This window comes from Rhineura floridana, chromosome 10, assembly GCF_030035675.1.
Source record: "Rhineura floridana isolate rRhiFlo1 chromosome 10, rRhiFlo1.hap2, whole genome shotgun sequence".
Lineage (NCBI taxonomy): Eukaryota > Metazoa > Chordata > Lepidosauria > Squamata > Rhineuridae > Rhineura > Rhineura floridana.
Window position 1 is genome coordinate 84644085 of NC_084489.1, and position 15629 is coordinate 84659713.

At 46.1% G+C, this 15629-nt stretch overlaps 1 protein-coding gene across 2 annotated transcripts in view; it reads right to left on the bottom strand.

Annotated features, from left to right (window-relative positions):
- Positions 1-5533: 5533 nt before the first annotated feature.
- The window catches only part of HHATL (hedgehog acyltransferase like), a 39051-nt gene continuing 28955 nt past the window's right edge, over positions 5534-15629 (bottom strand). For both annotated transcript variants that reach the window (XM_061587235.1, XM_061587237.1), the window contains exons 7-12: positions 15003-15174; positions 12200-12344; positions 11275-11310; positions 10892-11093; positions 9689-9830; positions 5534-5851 (exon numbers count right to left, since the gene is read on the bottom strand). In XM_061587235.1, the coding sequence (XP_061443219.1) occupies positions 5730-5851; positions 9689-9830; positions 10892-11093; positions 11275-11310; positions 12200-12344; positions 15003-15174 (819 nt within the window). In that variant the 3' untranslated portion in view covers positions 5534-5729. The remainder of the gene's footprint in view (positions 5852-9688; positions 9831-10891; positions 11094-11274; positions 11311-12199; positions 12345-15002; positions 15175-15629) is intronic.

A 15629-nucleotide genomic window follows, 5' to 3' on the forward strand; every position in this document is an offset into this window, starting at 1 on the left:
ATTCAGTTTTTATGCCGTTATTTAAGAGAACACTTTACTTGACATTTAGATGTGTGTGGTTATTGTGGTTTTAATCATTTACTGGGTGCATTACAATATGCTGATGGCACGTTTGGAGGTCAGGATTCATGACTGACAGCTGACATGCAAAATAGGGCGGGAAAGACCATTTGATTCTGTTTATATTTTTTAAAAAATCTGGATCTCAGGAGGTATGTTTTGCAAGGCAAGCAAATGTATGTGTGGACCTCCCTCAGATTATAGGAACTTATTATGACTGGAGAATTAAGATTTCATCAGCACATGGGTTGACACAGAGCATATAGGCCTCTGATTTATTCTCATTGACAGGTGTAGTCTTGGATGAGTACAGTTGGAATTCATAATCTAGCATGTACTTTGCATGTCTTTTGCAGCAAACAAAGTGTTAGCACTGCCAGGTTCATGGCCTGAGACTGATCCTGTATCTTTAGGAGAAGAGAAAGTCAGCCAAGTGCAGGTGTTCTTGCAACACTGTAATGGGAAAAACCACAAGGTGGAATTATCCCTTCCCCCTGCAGCACTTTTAAAGATACAGAAGGCCTCTTGGAGGCTGGGCCTGGCAACTAAGAGGTCTTCTGTATCTTTATAAGTTGTGCAAGGGGAAGGGAGAATTCCACCTTGTGATTTTTCCCATTACAGGGTTGCAAGAACACCTGCACTTGCTGACTTTTTCTTCTCCTAAAGATACAGGATCAGTCTCAGGCCAGGAACCTGGCAACCACAGTTAGCAGAGTTTATCAAAGCAGCACATTGTGCCAGCTCCAAGCCATTCTCCCTATCCTCTCTGTGCCAGTGGATTATATTTTCCCATCTGCATTAATTTGCCCCTTTCCAAGGGGACTTAACACTCAACCAACTCTTTACTTTCAAAAGGCCCAGTCATTCCATCCGCTACAAGGATGGCAAATTACTGTGTAAGATCCACATGACACAGCCATGAAGAGGATATTGTGATCTCTCACTTCTGCTTTTGATTGACCACAGTTTAGTGATATATCTGAACCATAAACTGTGGTTAATTTTAACTATGGCTAGTAGAAACAAGGCAGTTTCATAACCCATGGTTTGAAGTTGATGTGTTTCAATAAACCACAATTAGCTTTTAGCCATAGTTTGTCCAACCACAGACTAACTATAACAGAGTTTTATTATGTCCGAATCTAGACAAACTGGTGTCAATGGGATATTGTTTTGCTAAGGTTAATTGCAGCATGTATGGAGGGGTGTGTGAACTTCACCGGGATTCTGGCATGGGGAGTGAAGGATTAAAGCTCTCCACAAGCTATAGTCCCAATGAGACTCCAGACACTTGTAATTAAATAAAGAAAAAAACTAGATCTATTTGCGAGTTATGAAGTTAGGACAATGTGTAGTTTATCCCTTAGGCAGCAATCCTAAACAAACATACTAGGGAGTAAACCTCATTGAACACAGTGGGGCTTACTTTTGAGTAAAAGAATGGCTCTGCAAGGATCTTAATGTGACACACACTCCTACGCGCACACACAGCTGGGAGAAACCTTGGTGAACATAGAAGGACCAAGGCTGCAATCCTAACCATGACTGCATTCACACTTTATTCCACTGTTATTCCACTTTAAACAGGCATGGTTTCCCCCATAGAATCCTGGGAAGTGTAGTTTGTGGTGCTGAGAGTTGTTAGGAGACCCAGTTCCCCTCACAGACCTGCAGTTCCCAGAGTTCTCTGGGAAGAGGGGCTGACTGTTAAACCACACTGGGAACCGGAGCTCTGTCAGGGGAATAGGAGTCTCTTAACAGCTCTCAGCACCCTTCACAAACAACACTTCCCAGGATTAGGGTTGCCAGGTTCAGGGCCTGAGACTGATCCTGTATCTTTAGGAGAAGAGAAAGTCAGCCAAGTGCAGGTGTTCTTGCAACCCTGTAATGGGAAAAACCACAAGGTGGAATTCTCCCTTTCCCCTGCACAACTTTGAAAGATACAGAAGACCTTGTGGAGGCTGGGCCTGGCAACCAAGAGGTCTTCTGTATCTTTAAAAGTTGTGCAGGGGAAAGGGAGAATTCCACCTTGTGGTTTTTCCCATTACAGGGTTGCAAGAACACCTGCACTTGCTGACTTTCTCTTCTCCTAAAGGTACAGGATCAGTCTCAGGCCCTGAACCTGGCAACCATACCCTCTACTGCAGTTCCGACATTGACAATATGCTCTTGAAATTATTAACAGTTTAGACTTCCATAGGAAGCTGCCTCATACAGAGTCAGACCATTGGTCCATCTAGCTCAATAGTGTCTACCCTGGCTGGCAGTGGCTCTCCAGCATTTCAGGCAGGAGTCTCTCCCAGCCCTATCTGGAGATGCCAGGGGTTCAAACTGGAACCTTCTGCATGCAAGGCAGATGCTCTGCCACTGAGCTGTGGCTCTTCCAAAGTTTGCACACATACACAGAGAAAATCATGTTGAATATGTCCTCTTTTTCAAATCCTGGATCAACTTAACTTGCATTTGGTTGCCCTCCGTCCTTCAACCTTTAGTTGGGCTAACCCCAATGAAGACTTTAATCTCAATAGTCAGAAAGAGGCATTAACCTGGTGAAATGGAACCCTTGCACGTCCAGTCCCCATTTAGCTGCTGCCCTTCACTCAGTTGCGATCTAACTTTAGATCCTTCTGTAAGATTCCAGAAGGCCCAGCTGCCTGTTTAAATTTAGCCTCATTGTGCACAGACTGTTAGTTCTTCTGGGAAGGGGTGTGGAATCCACCCAATGTCGTTGGGCTCTCATCGATGCGTCATGGAGGTTGCTTAGTGGTCCATTCACTCTAAAGCCAGGGATTGACGGAGACTACCCATCGCCTGTGTGACTTTGAAAGTTTGGAAAAGGAGGAACCGGCGACAGCCGTCAGTGTCATCATCTTCATTGTGAAAAGGGTGATTGATGAGACTTGCATTTTAATTTTGTTTAAGAGCAGTATGAACCTTCCAGGAATGTTGTGCTTTGGAATATTTTAAACTGTTTCTAGTAAGTTTTTCTTTTTCTTGTGAAATCGTTTTGTTTATGTTGGCCACCCTGGACTCCTTTGGAAGGGCAAGGTATAAATTCAAATAATCACAGTACTATGATTCACTAGAAAAGACAATCATGCTGGGAAAAACAGAAGGGAGTAAAAAAAAGAGGAAAGCCAAACAAGAGATGGATTGATTCCATAAAGGAAGCCACAGACCTGAACTTACAAGATCTGAACAGGGTGGTTCACGACAGATGCTCTTGGAGGTCACTGATTCATAGCGTCGCCATAAGTCGTAGTCGACTTGGAGGCACATAACAACAACAAAACTAGAGGGGCCCAGAGTTGTATGGATGTGAAAGTTGGACAGTGAAAAAGGCGGATAAGAGAAAAATCAACTCATTTGAAATGTGGTGTTGAAGGAGAGCTTTGCGCATACCATGGACTGCGAAAAAGAAAAATAATTGGGTGTTGGAAGAAATTAAACCAGAACTACCATTAGAAGCTAAAATGATGAAACTGAGGTCATCATACTTTGGACACATCATGAGAAGACACGATTCACTAGAAAAGACAATCATGCTGGGAAAAACAGGAGTAGAAAAAGAGGAAGGCCAAACAAGAGATGGATTGGTTCCATAAAGGAAGCCACAGACCTGAACTTACAAGATCTGAACAGGGTAGTTCATGACAGATGCTCTTGGAGGTCGCTGATTCATTGAAGGCACATAACGACAAAGTAGTAGTAGCAGTAGCAGAAGTAGTAGTAGTATCACTACCACCACCACTACCAGTACTACTACTAACAATACTACTACTACTACTGCTACTGCTAATAATAATAATAACAACAGCAACAACAACAGCAACAACAATAACAATAATAATCCAAGCAGCAGTGGCTGGTGCCCACTGCGACTGATAGGGCAGAAGGCAGGAAGACCAACAATAGGTGGAGCCACAGCCAATGAGAGGCTGTAAGTAAAAAGGCTTGGAGGTGGGGGCTGGCTGACAGCTGCCTGAGGTTGGTGGGGCGGTGCCCCATTTGCCCTGATGGGCCAGTCTTCACTGGTTCCAAGTACATGTATACACACAGAGCCAGAATGTGCCCTTCAGTTCTAGCGAGAGAAGGTTTTAGCACGAAGCCATTCAAAGTGCTCCAATTCACATTGCTGCCTCACTTGCTTTTGGAACCTCTTTGGGCACTCTTCAGCCTTCTGATTGGCTTTCTGCACTGCCCCCTGATTGGCCGAGGAGCCCTCTATAGCATCCTGGCACAGGGCATTCAACCTACAGAAGCAGCAGATGGTTTCTGAGCTCTGAGCTCTGACCTCTGGCAAGACACCACAGTTTACATTCAAAGTTGTATGTTTCTGGCAGACTACGTGTAATCTCTTGACAAACTGGAGACTATGAACCATATGATACAGGAATCTGGTATATAAAATGGAAATGGACTGCCTTTGAGTCGATCCCGACTTATGGCTACCCTGTGAATAGGGTTTTCATGGTAGGCGGTATCCAGAGGGGGTTTCCCATTGCCTCCCTCTGAGGCTGGTCCTCCCCAGCTGGCTAGGGCCTGCTCAGCTTGCCACAGCCCCTTCCTTGTCCACAACTGCCAGCTGGGGGGCAACTGGGCTCCTTGGGATTCTGCAGCTTGCCCATGGCTGCACAAGTGGCAGGGCACGTAACTCCTGAGCCACTCACTGTGGGGTGATCTTCAGCTGGCCCTTGACACCCAGGAGACACGAGCGGGGATTTGAACTCACAGACTCTGGACTCCCAGCCAGGCTCTACTCCCCACTGTGCTATACCATTTGAATCCGATATATAAGGGGCTCCTTATAAGAAGCAGCCATCAGTTTTCAATGTTCACTCTCGTGCCTTTACTCTCCCTTCCCTCCATCCACATGGTTCACACAGTACATCTTTATTGGATGGCTTTTCAACGTGGATGGGTTTGTGCCTTTGGCTTACATATATAAGAACATCAGAAGAGCCTGGCTGCTGGATCAAGCCCATTTGGTCCAGGATTTTGTCCTCACAGTGGCCAACCCGATGCCTCTTCTGGGAAGCCCACAAGCAGGACACGGGCACGATAGCAGCATTCTTCCTGCTATTTATGTAGTACAGGTGCATTTAATGGCTTATTTCCATACTCACTCGTCATATAGAACCAGAAACTGGTCAGGAATTATAGGTGCTCCTGAGAAATAATGAGCTGTGAATCATAGCACACACAATTCACACACACACACACACACCAACTCCTCCACTGTTGGAGGGAGTATGCTTCTAAATACCAGTTGCTGGAAACCGCAGGAAGAGAGAGTGCTCTTGCGCTCAGGTCCTGCTTGCAGGCTTCCCAGAAGCGTCTGGTTGGCCACTATAAGAACAGAATGCTGGGCTAGATGGCCCTTTGGCCTGATCCTGCAGGGCTTTTCTTATGTTCACACACACACCATAGTGATTCTTTACAATAATAACTTGGTATCGGTTGTGTTCGAGCGTTATAGAAAATATTTTTTTTATTTAAACGAGAAAAGGAGTTGGTTACACAGATAAGTTTGTACATAGCTAAAGTAGAGCTTTGTGATTGGCAGCGCACAGCGCTCAGGCTGAAAAGATTGGGCACTTTGGCCTAGCGTGTCTGAAAGGACGCCAAGCAGCAGCCGCCATTTTGCCAGGCCGGTATTCCTCTCTCCTCTACTCTGCCTTTTTCTTGTCTTCCTTCTCCCCTTGAATGGCCAGGAAACGTTCTCTCTCCTTGATCAGCTGCACGCCGCAATAAGTGATGAACCAGATGGAACAAGTGCTGAAAGGGAAACCTGAGGAGGAGGGAGATATGATCAACGTGGCCTCAGGGTAGGCATTTCATAACTGGTGGCCAGGTAACATCTGCTGAGGAATGAGAGAGACTGAGCGTATCTGGGCCATGAGGCTTAGCCTCGTTTAACAGTCATTTCCTCTGCTCACCAAACCCTAGGAGTTACAGTTCTGTGAGAGAAGCTAGGGGTATCTAACAGACCAGTCTTTGTATCCTCAGCCAGACTACAATTCCCAGGATTCTTTAGTGAACGCCATGACGATTAAAGAGGAACACAACTGATGCACATTTTTTAATGCACACATATGTACTCAAAGCATTCATCTGAACTGCAAGTTCTGGGCTTGAAGCCAGTTCTTAATTTCTTAAATTTGTTCATCTTAAAAATCAACAAATCTTAATTAAATGGATGTAGTATTTATTCATTGGTTTACTTTTATACCGCTTTTTGACCACGGCCCTCAAAGCAGTGAACAGAACAATACAGAAGAAAACAATAAAATTGTAGTAAAAACAAATTCAAAAGCACAATCCAATAAATCAATAAAAATATAAAATAATATACTACTACTACTACTACTACTAATAATAATAATAAATGGTATGGTGGGCAAGAATGTGCCCCTGAGAGTCCCACTTCAAACCTTAATGCCATTAAGCCATTATCTTTCAGACTTAGTCCCCCAATCTATAACATGGATTTGATTACACTGCTCCACCTTACAGGGTTGTAGTAGCGTGACCATTGAGATAATGGATGTGAAGGGCTGCATGCACTTGGAATGCTCTCTACAAATTGTAAGCAGAATTGCTGGTTACTGTTAAAATAACAGACAAGTCTCAAACCTTGCCTATGAGCTACAGCTTCTGCCTTGGGGCCCAAGTACCTAAAAGAGTGTCTGCCCCAGTATCAACTGTCTTGGGTCCTCTGACTGGCAGGGGGGCCCTGTTGGTGGTGCTGTCCATTTGGCCCTGAGCTGTGACAGGGCCTTCTCAGTGGTGGTTCCCTGTTTATGGAATGCTCTCCCTGGTGAGGTGTGTCTGCCTCCCTCATATTAACATTAGCAAATTCAGGAGGAACTTAAAAACATTCCTGTTCATCCAGGCATTTGATGGCTGAAAATACTGTTTCCAGCCCACCTTGAAATTATATGTGATTGTTTTAAAATGATTTTAGATATTTAAATGCTTTAAAATGTCTTTATTTGTTTTATTCAATGTTTTAACTGTACTGTTTGCTGCTGTGTTGTCTGCCACCCTGGGATCCTTTGGGAGGAAGGGCCGGACGGTAATTTAATAAATCAATGCACAAATATAATTAGGAGAGATGGATGGACCTGTCACTTTCAGTTTCTCTCAGTTTCCAGTCTTTGTCTGCCATTTTTTCCGCAAGTCCTCGCAAAATTTGCCAGCATTTTAGTGTGCATCCCTCCTAATACACATGTTTGTCTGCAATTCTAATAGACACATTCCCCAAAGCAATTTTCCCTAACATAATGCATTTTTCTATGTTATTTTCACTAATATATGCATTTTCACATGCACGCTTTACCATAAGGTACCCATTATTTCATAGAACCATAGAATCCATAGAGTTGGAAGGGGCCTATAAGGCCATTGAGTCCAACCCCCTGCTCAGTTCAGGAATCCAAATTAAAGCATACCCAACAGGTGGCTGTCCAGCTGCCTCTTGAATGCCTCCAGTGTTGGAGAGTCCACCACCTCCCTCGGTCATTGGTTCCACTGCCATACCCATCGTTTTGCGTTCTGCACTCTGGGACGATCGAGAAGAGATCCTGGCCCTCCTCTGGGTGGCAACCTTTCAAGTACTTGAAGAGTGCTATCATATTTCCCCTCAGTCTTCTCTTCCCAAGGCTAAACAGGTTCTTCCTGTCTCTCTTCATAGGGCTTTGTTTTTAGTCCCCTGATCATCCTTGTTGCCTTCTTCTGAACCCATTCTATTTTGTCTGCATCCTTCTTAAAGTACGGTGTCCAGAACTGGATGCATTTCTCAAGATGACGCCTTACCAGTGCCGAATAGAGGAGAACCAATACCTCACATGATTTGGAAACCATACTTCTGTTAATGCAGCCGAAAATAACACTTGCCTTTTTTGCAGCTACATCACACTGTTGGCTCATATTCAGCTTGTGATCAACAACAATCCCAAGATCCTTATTGAATGTAGCATTATCATTGTGCATTAGGTTTCCACTGTTCATTAGAGGACTGCATTGCAAAATTCAGAGAAGTGCAAATTTCAAAGGATAGTGTTTTGGTTTACACATTGTTTAGAGAAGTGCCAGTTATTACAATATGAACCAAGTGTTTCCCCACACCTGCCCCCTAGTTTACTGAGTTGATTAAGAGAGGTGGCTGTGGTTGCACTTTGTGCTCAAAAGTACTACATTTCCCACAACTGTATTCTTTTTGGCATGGCTCCTGTGCCTGTACAATAGGCAGTGGGTCAACAGGTAACGTTTTCTCAAGATGAAAACACAGTGATGAGAAAAACTTTACATGTTGAATTTCTGCCTGTTGTGCTGCTGCTGCTGGGCCGAAGGGCGCTGCTGGGGGGGGGGGAGAAAGCCAGAGAAAGGACTAAAGAGGTTGGTGAACTGAATGGAAAGGACATAGACAATTTGGAAGAATAAGTGGGTAAATAAAGCCGACTATGATCTAAGAGTAAAGTGGAGAGGAAAGCAGGGGGGGGGGAATTCAATTCCATTCACATTTAAAGCAGAATCTATCAAATCCGCACTTTCTGAAACAATATGAGTACTGAAACGCAGCCATCCTTCAAAATTCACACTTATTTGAATTTTGCAATGCAGTTCTCTGACTGAAAAATGTTTACAGAGATGCATATATTAAGGGGGAAAGTGCAAAAAAATTGAATGTATGAGTGAAAACAACCTACCAAAAATGCATTATCGCAGGAGAAACTGCTTGCAAAAATGTGTACATTGGTCAACACTGCACACAAAATGTGTTTAGTAGCATAAATTGCATGAAAATGCTGGAGAATTTTCATGAGAACATGTAGAAAAAGAAATTTGCAACTTGCTGCAGAAATGTGGAGAATTCAATTCAAATGTGGAGAAACTGAGAGGACCAAAACGGAGAGATCCCTCCAACCCTAATAGGGAAGAGGCAGTCTATGATTTTTAATTTTTGCAATATGCACTACATACCACTTTAGGCCAGGGGTAGGGAATCTTTGTCAGCCTGAGGGCCGTGTTCCCTTCTGGGCAACCTTTGGAGGGCCACACACCAGAGGCAAAAGCGGAAAGAGCAACGAATGTAAACTTTACCTTTCTCCAGTAGGTTAGTTTCCTTCTACACATGCTCACACGCCCCTCCATTCTCCATCCAAGAGGCCTTATCAGAGTTCAAGGACCTCTTCCAGTTAGGCAAAAACACTCTGGATACAAAGCATGGCAGCCACTGAGGGGTGTGGCCTGGGGAGAGTTCTGGGGGTCACCCCAGTTTAGGCCCCTCCCTCCTATTAGCCTCAGGTCCCTCATGTCATTAAACCAGGCGTGAGGCAATGTTTTATGTGGGAGACGGAAGGACCAAGGATGCTATAAGGGCTGGTCAAAAACCTCCCATGGGGTCACAGGACAGCAGGAGTGATGTGTGCCGCTCCAGGTGAGACCTCGGGGGGTGAAGGGGCCGGTGTCGAATTCCACATATCGATTCCGAGAAAACAGTCCAGCTTTCAGCAGCGGGTCTCTGGTGGGTTTGACATTTACGTTGGCTAATGGGTGTGGCCACAAGGAAAATCGTTTTCAGCCATTAGAAGGGGTTGGGCCTACTCAGCTGGAAAAACTTTACCTGTTTGGAGAATTCTCTTGGCAACAAGAATGGCAAAGTCCAGGCTGTTGAGGGCAAGGATATTGTAGAGGACGATGGCCCAGAAATTGGCTGCCCCAAAGACGCCCCTGATCCGTCGGGACATTGCCTCTGACATATTGGCCTGCCCAAGGAAGGAGACATCAAACAGGAGTGTGAGGAGCAGAATATGCTCTCTCTCTCTCTCTCTCTCTCTCTCTCTCTCTCTCATCATTTGCCTCATCATGGCCTTAGGCCACTGGCGGCAGCTGCCTCCATGTCAGTGGGGCAATGGAAGTTGCTCCCAAATGTGCAAGGAGCTGTCCAAAGTGCTGAAAGCTCCTTGAACATTCAGACTAAAACCTGGAGCGGATTCCGCTACCCCACTGACATGGAGCCATAAGCCGCCGCTGCCTCAACCTGCTGGGCAACTGTACATTCCGAAGACAAAAAACAAAACAGATAATGGCCATGCCATAAAGCCTCTTGCCAACTGCTCCTTCAGTAGACTAACGGGGCTTAATTTGCTAGTGGAGCATTGAGATTTTGCAGAGGGGGCATTGGCAACAGGTTTGTTTTGTACGGATCTGATTCTTCCCATAAAGGGTAAGTGTGGATGAAATTGGGATGGGGGGAGAGAGAACACAGGCTGGCATTTTTATTCTAACAATGTTCTGTGGATGCTGCAAAAAACATGCATGCATGAGGAGCACCCATCCCATTTGTGGCTGGCAAATGGAAACACAGAATCGCAGAAAGGACTCGGATGTCATCTGTAGTCCTTCTGCTGTGACATGATATCCTCCAGCAAGTGTGGGAACCTTGTTGGACACCGCCCTGAGAGCTTGTTGCTATAGGGCGGTTTAAAAGTGCAATTAAATAAATAAAAATAAAACTCACGGGCCAAATGAGGTCTGACAGAGGTCTTAATTTGGCCTGTGAGGATGTTTTCACAAAGCCACACCCACTTGATGTCATATGACAACAGGTGTAGGGCAGGTAAACATGCAGCTACAAAGTAATAATCAGGATCCTTAAAGTGTGCAAAGATTGTTCCTTTCTCAAGCAGGGCTTGCAGTCTACTGATCAACACTGATAGCAAGCCCCGCTGGAATCAGCAGCACTTGGAAGCTCAAAATTGGGCATTCCCAAGTGGAAGGGAGTGATCTTAAATGGCTGGCAATGCATCAAGGATGAACACTGTACCTCCATCCCAGCGAACTGCTTCAGCTGAAAGAACTGTTGCACCCATAACTCAAAATTGAGGCCAAAGCAGTTGCAGACGGACCAGATGTAAACTATCTCGCAAGGGCCAAGCCAGAGGGTGGTGATGGCAAAGGTGGAGATGGTGGCCATCAGCTCCTTCAAGATATTGTTGTGATTCTCCCCAATACAATCATAGACGTACCTGTGAGTCAAAACACACACAGCAACACAAACCTTGGCTAGAGCTTTCACTTCCCCAAATGAAACAGTGCAGGCTAGATGAATTTTAGCTTATTTGTCCATCCCAGACAGCAAATAAGTTGCTCTGAGAACAGGAAGTCTCCCAGAGATGCTGAGAGATGTCAAGTGGAAAGGGAACTTACTTGCACAGCCAGTCGTTAATCCCTCTGTCGAAGTGCCTGCAAGACAAATGGAAAGTTAGAAAAACCAGATGCTTTAACGTATCTGTTGTTCCTAAACCTCCATCTGCGTCGCTCTATGTACATGGTCAATGCAGGGTGCTCTGAGCTAAGCTCTAATGCCAAAGTCCCCATGGGTGAAGGAGTGCTCCCAACGCACACAGCCTTCCATGGTTTTCAGGTATGCATTTAAATGCTGCCCTCCTCCATAGCTCAAGGTGGCTTTCAAAGCTTCTCAGCACAACATAAAAATGTAAACATGAATTAAAAGTGTAATGCCACCATAAAAGCAAACCATGTGGGATTAGACAATAGGGAAATGAAGTTGTTCCTCGCAAGAGGAAAGTTTTGAAAAATAAAAAATCTAGAAACAGGGAGCGTGCGTGCATGCAAGACTTTTTAGCAGCCTGCTTATTTTGCTGCCTGCTGTTTCATCGCTTTGCTTTCTTGACTGTTGCTGCTGCTTCTGCCGTATTATCGTCATCCTGTTTAAAACTTTTCCAGCTTTCCAAATAGAGACAAAAACCAAGAAGTTAAACTGAATGATTGGAGGGCTGCCGCTATAGCAAGCTGCCTTATAGCCCATCGGTCCATCTGGCCCAATATTGTCTGTGCTGACTGGCAGCAGCTGTCAGGCACAGGGTCTCTCCCAGGCCTCCCTTACACATTGCTCGCTGGCTATGTTTGCTTTGGTGTGTCACAACTTGTGCGAGGCAGTTTTAAAGTGTGCTGCAGAGCTCCACCACTCCTAGCCATAGGATCCTCCCCTGAAGCAGCTGGATGCTGGAGCGGATTCCACTGCCCCCCTGACATGGAGCCACCAGCTGGCCCATCCTACCTCTGGCCCATCCTACCATCTCCCCCTGCGAACGGACGGACGGACACTCACGTTTCTGCAAAGACATAGAGGATGGTGATGCATTTCGGCGGCTGGGGAGGGTCCAGGTGATCCAGCCTGGCGATGGTGTTGATGACCCCAAACATCACTGCGGCTTTTACCCAATCGTAGACCAGGTTGGAGTAAGCCAGGCCAGCTGTGGAACAGAAGTGGAAGGAGAGGGGCAGCAGGTTGACATCCAAGGAAAGAACAGCACAGCGCCTGAGTGGCATCGATCAGAGTTTAGGTTTCTAAGAGACATGAACGAGGCCTGCTTCAAGCGAGCTTCAGGCAGCGCAAGGGGGTGGGAAGGGAGCAGGAGGAAGCGGAGAGTACTAGAAGAAGCTGGATGAGCCCGAGAGATGCTGGTTTGTGAAGGGCTGCAGGAGTTCAGTGGGTAGAGCATCCGCCTTGCATGCAGAAGGTCCCAGGTTCAATCCCCAGCCTCTCCAAGTAGACCTGAGAGAGTCTGACACCCTGGAGAGCCACTGCCAGTCAGTGTAGGCAATACTGAGCCAGATGGACCAATGGTCTGACTAGGTATAAGACAACTTCCATTGTTCCTAACTAGGGGCATGGACATCCCTTGAAAGGAATGTTTCCTACAGCGAACGTGTAAAGGAGGGGTAGAAGGCCTGTGACCCTCCAGATATTGCTGGACTCCAACTTCCAGCAGCCAGCATGGCCAGTGGTCAGGGATGATGGTATTCCAACATCTGGAGGGCCACAGGTTTCCCTCTCCTGGTGGAAAGTGCAAAAGGGGGACAGGCCATAGCTTAGTGGTGGAGCAACTGCTTTGCATGATGAAACTGAAGTTATCCTACTTTGGACACATCATGAGAAGACATGATTGACTAGAAAAGACAATCATGCTAGGAAAAACAGAAGGGAGTTGAAAAAGAGGAAGGCCAAACAAGAGATGAATTGACTCCATAAAGGAAGCCACAGACCTGAACTAACAGGGTGGTTTATAACAGATGCTATTTGAGGTCGCTGATTCATAGAGTCGCCATAAGTTGTAATCGACTTGAAGGCACATAACAACAACAAAGGGCTCCTAATTTGGCCCATGAAGCTGTTCTTTCCCCTTCCCCAGCCATGGCCGTCCTTTCCCACACTGACATCATATGCCAAGCTCCACTGTCATTGCTTCCTCTTGGAAGCTCTTAATAGGAGCTGCCAAGCAGAGCTGATCCCTGTTGAAAGGGGGCCTTGCTGTGGGCGCTGGATTGGGGCTGCCTGCAAGCCCCACTGGATCAGCTGAACTTGGGACTTCCTTCCTGGGAGCACTCAGGGGCAGCCAATCCCTGCTGAAAGCAGGGCTTGCAGTCACCACTGACCTGCACTCTGACGCTGAATGCAAGCCCTGCTGTCAACAGGACTCTTTGCAGCCTAGTCTTAAATTCAAGCTGCAGCTGCAAAGATTCTTCCTGTGCAGCTCTGGCTTGAATTCAAGTTGGGGGTACAAAGGCAAATGAGAAGAATCAGGATTGCTTTTGAAGTTTGAGTCACCTGACAGCCCCGTCCACCTGTCAGATATGGTCCGCAGAGTGTGGGTCAGAACTAGATCCAGTTCCCCACCCCTGTCCCTAGACCCTGCCCCTTCCCCTGCATGCTACCCCAAGGGTTGTATCAGCACATGGCAACATTGTGCACACAAGTGGCTCGTCCCACAGTGGAGCTACCAGAATAGTTCAGATACCACAGACTTGAAGGGATCACTGTGGACAGGAAACAAAAGGGAACCAGCTCTCCTCTCCATGCCCTATGGTACATTTGCCAGCCTGGCATTTCCTCCACTAAAATGGGATATGTGTGTGGGGGTGTCCAGGTATAAAGAGTGAAAGCCAGGTGGCGTTTTTTGCCAACTCCTGCCTTGTGTTAAGATACAAGACAATGCACAAAACCCTGCAGAGTAAGTGGTCTGGCGTGTGCCAATGTGAGTTATTTCCACTAGGGATGGAGGGAACTGTCACTTTAGGTTCCCTCTGTTTCAGCTTTGAGGAAATGGACTGCGTTCAAGTCGATCCCGACGTATGGCGAGCCTATGCATAGGGTGTTCATGGTAAGCGGTATTCGAGGGGGTTACCATTGCCTCCCTCTGAGGCTAGTCCTCCCCAGCTGTCCAGGGCCTGCTCAGCTTGCCACAGCTGCACAAGCCAGCCCCTTCCTTGTCCGCAACCGCCAGCTGGGGGGCAACTGGGCTCCTTGGGACTATGCAGCTTGGCAGGGCACGTAACCCCTGAGCCACTCCCTGTGGGGTGATCTTTAGCTGGTCCTTTACACCCAGGAGACACAAGCGAGGATTTGAACTCACACACTCTGGACTCCCAGCCAGGTTCTCCAGATTTGCTCAGCAATTTGAGGTTGGTTTTTTTTTTTAAAAAATCCTCATGACAATTCATCAGCAATTTAGTGTGAATTTCCAGTGATACACCCATTTTGTATGCAGTTTTGACTAATATAAACAACACATTTTTGCAAACATTTTTTCCAGGTGTAACTCATGTTTGTCTGTTATTTTCACACACGTTCTCCTAACATATGCATTTTTTACACATGGTTGTAGAGTGCAGAATTTGGAGCAGTGCGGATTCTGAAGGATAATCGTGTCTTGCATATTGGTTCTAGAAGTTCAAATTACACAATTTGTTATAAAAATGCAAACAGCACTGAATTTCCCCCCATCCACGGTTTCCATCCCTAGTCATAAGTAATCTTAAGAGCCTGCGGGAATGAACTATGTGTCAAACCCCCTCAAAAAAATTGAAAAGTCTTCCTTACTCTTTGAGCACAGAATTGTGCCTTCACTCACCCAACGCCCAGTCTGAGATGCGACTGACAAACTTCATGTCTGAAGGAATGGTCAGGATATAGAAGAAGTGGAAAAAGATATCCACGGCCACAATGGCCACGAGATGGATGAGAGCATGGGCACGGATGTGCCACATTTCATTGTCTTTGCGTCGCAACTCACTGATGTGTACCTGTGGCCAAGGGAAAAAAAGAAGATGAACATTTTAGGTGTTTTGTTCATGGACCCACAGAATGCAGCATGGCACATGAGTGGCTGCAAAAGAGCATCAGGAGGAAAGAAGGTCAGCCAATAGACCAAGCACTAAGTTGGGGGTTTTAAAGCTTCAGCTCTGTTCTGTTCACCTCCTGGCTGTGCCACCAGCTTGCCAAACTATAACTGTGATAAGGCCCAGCTTCTCTACATTCTATGAGCTGTGTGTGTGTGTGTGCTTAGATTGCACCTTCCCACACACATATACACACCGCCAGGCATTCCTTCCTCTGATACTGCTTCACAATCCTGAGCAAGCATAAGGTTGCGTCAGGAGGTACTTGAATAAAAATCCAAGGAAGGCAAAACCAAAGGGCCTGTAGCCATCAGTTTGCCCACCTGGCTCCCATGTCGCTATAGTTGTTTACCTGGATA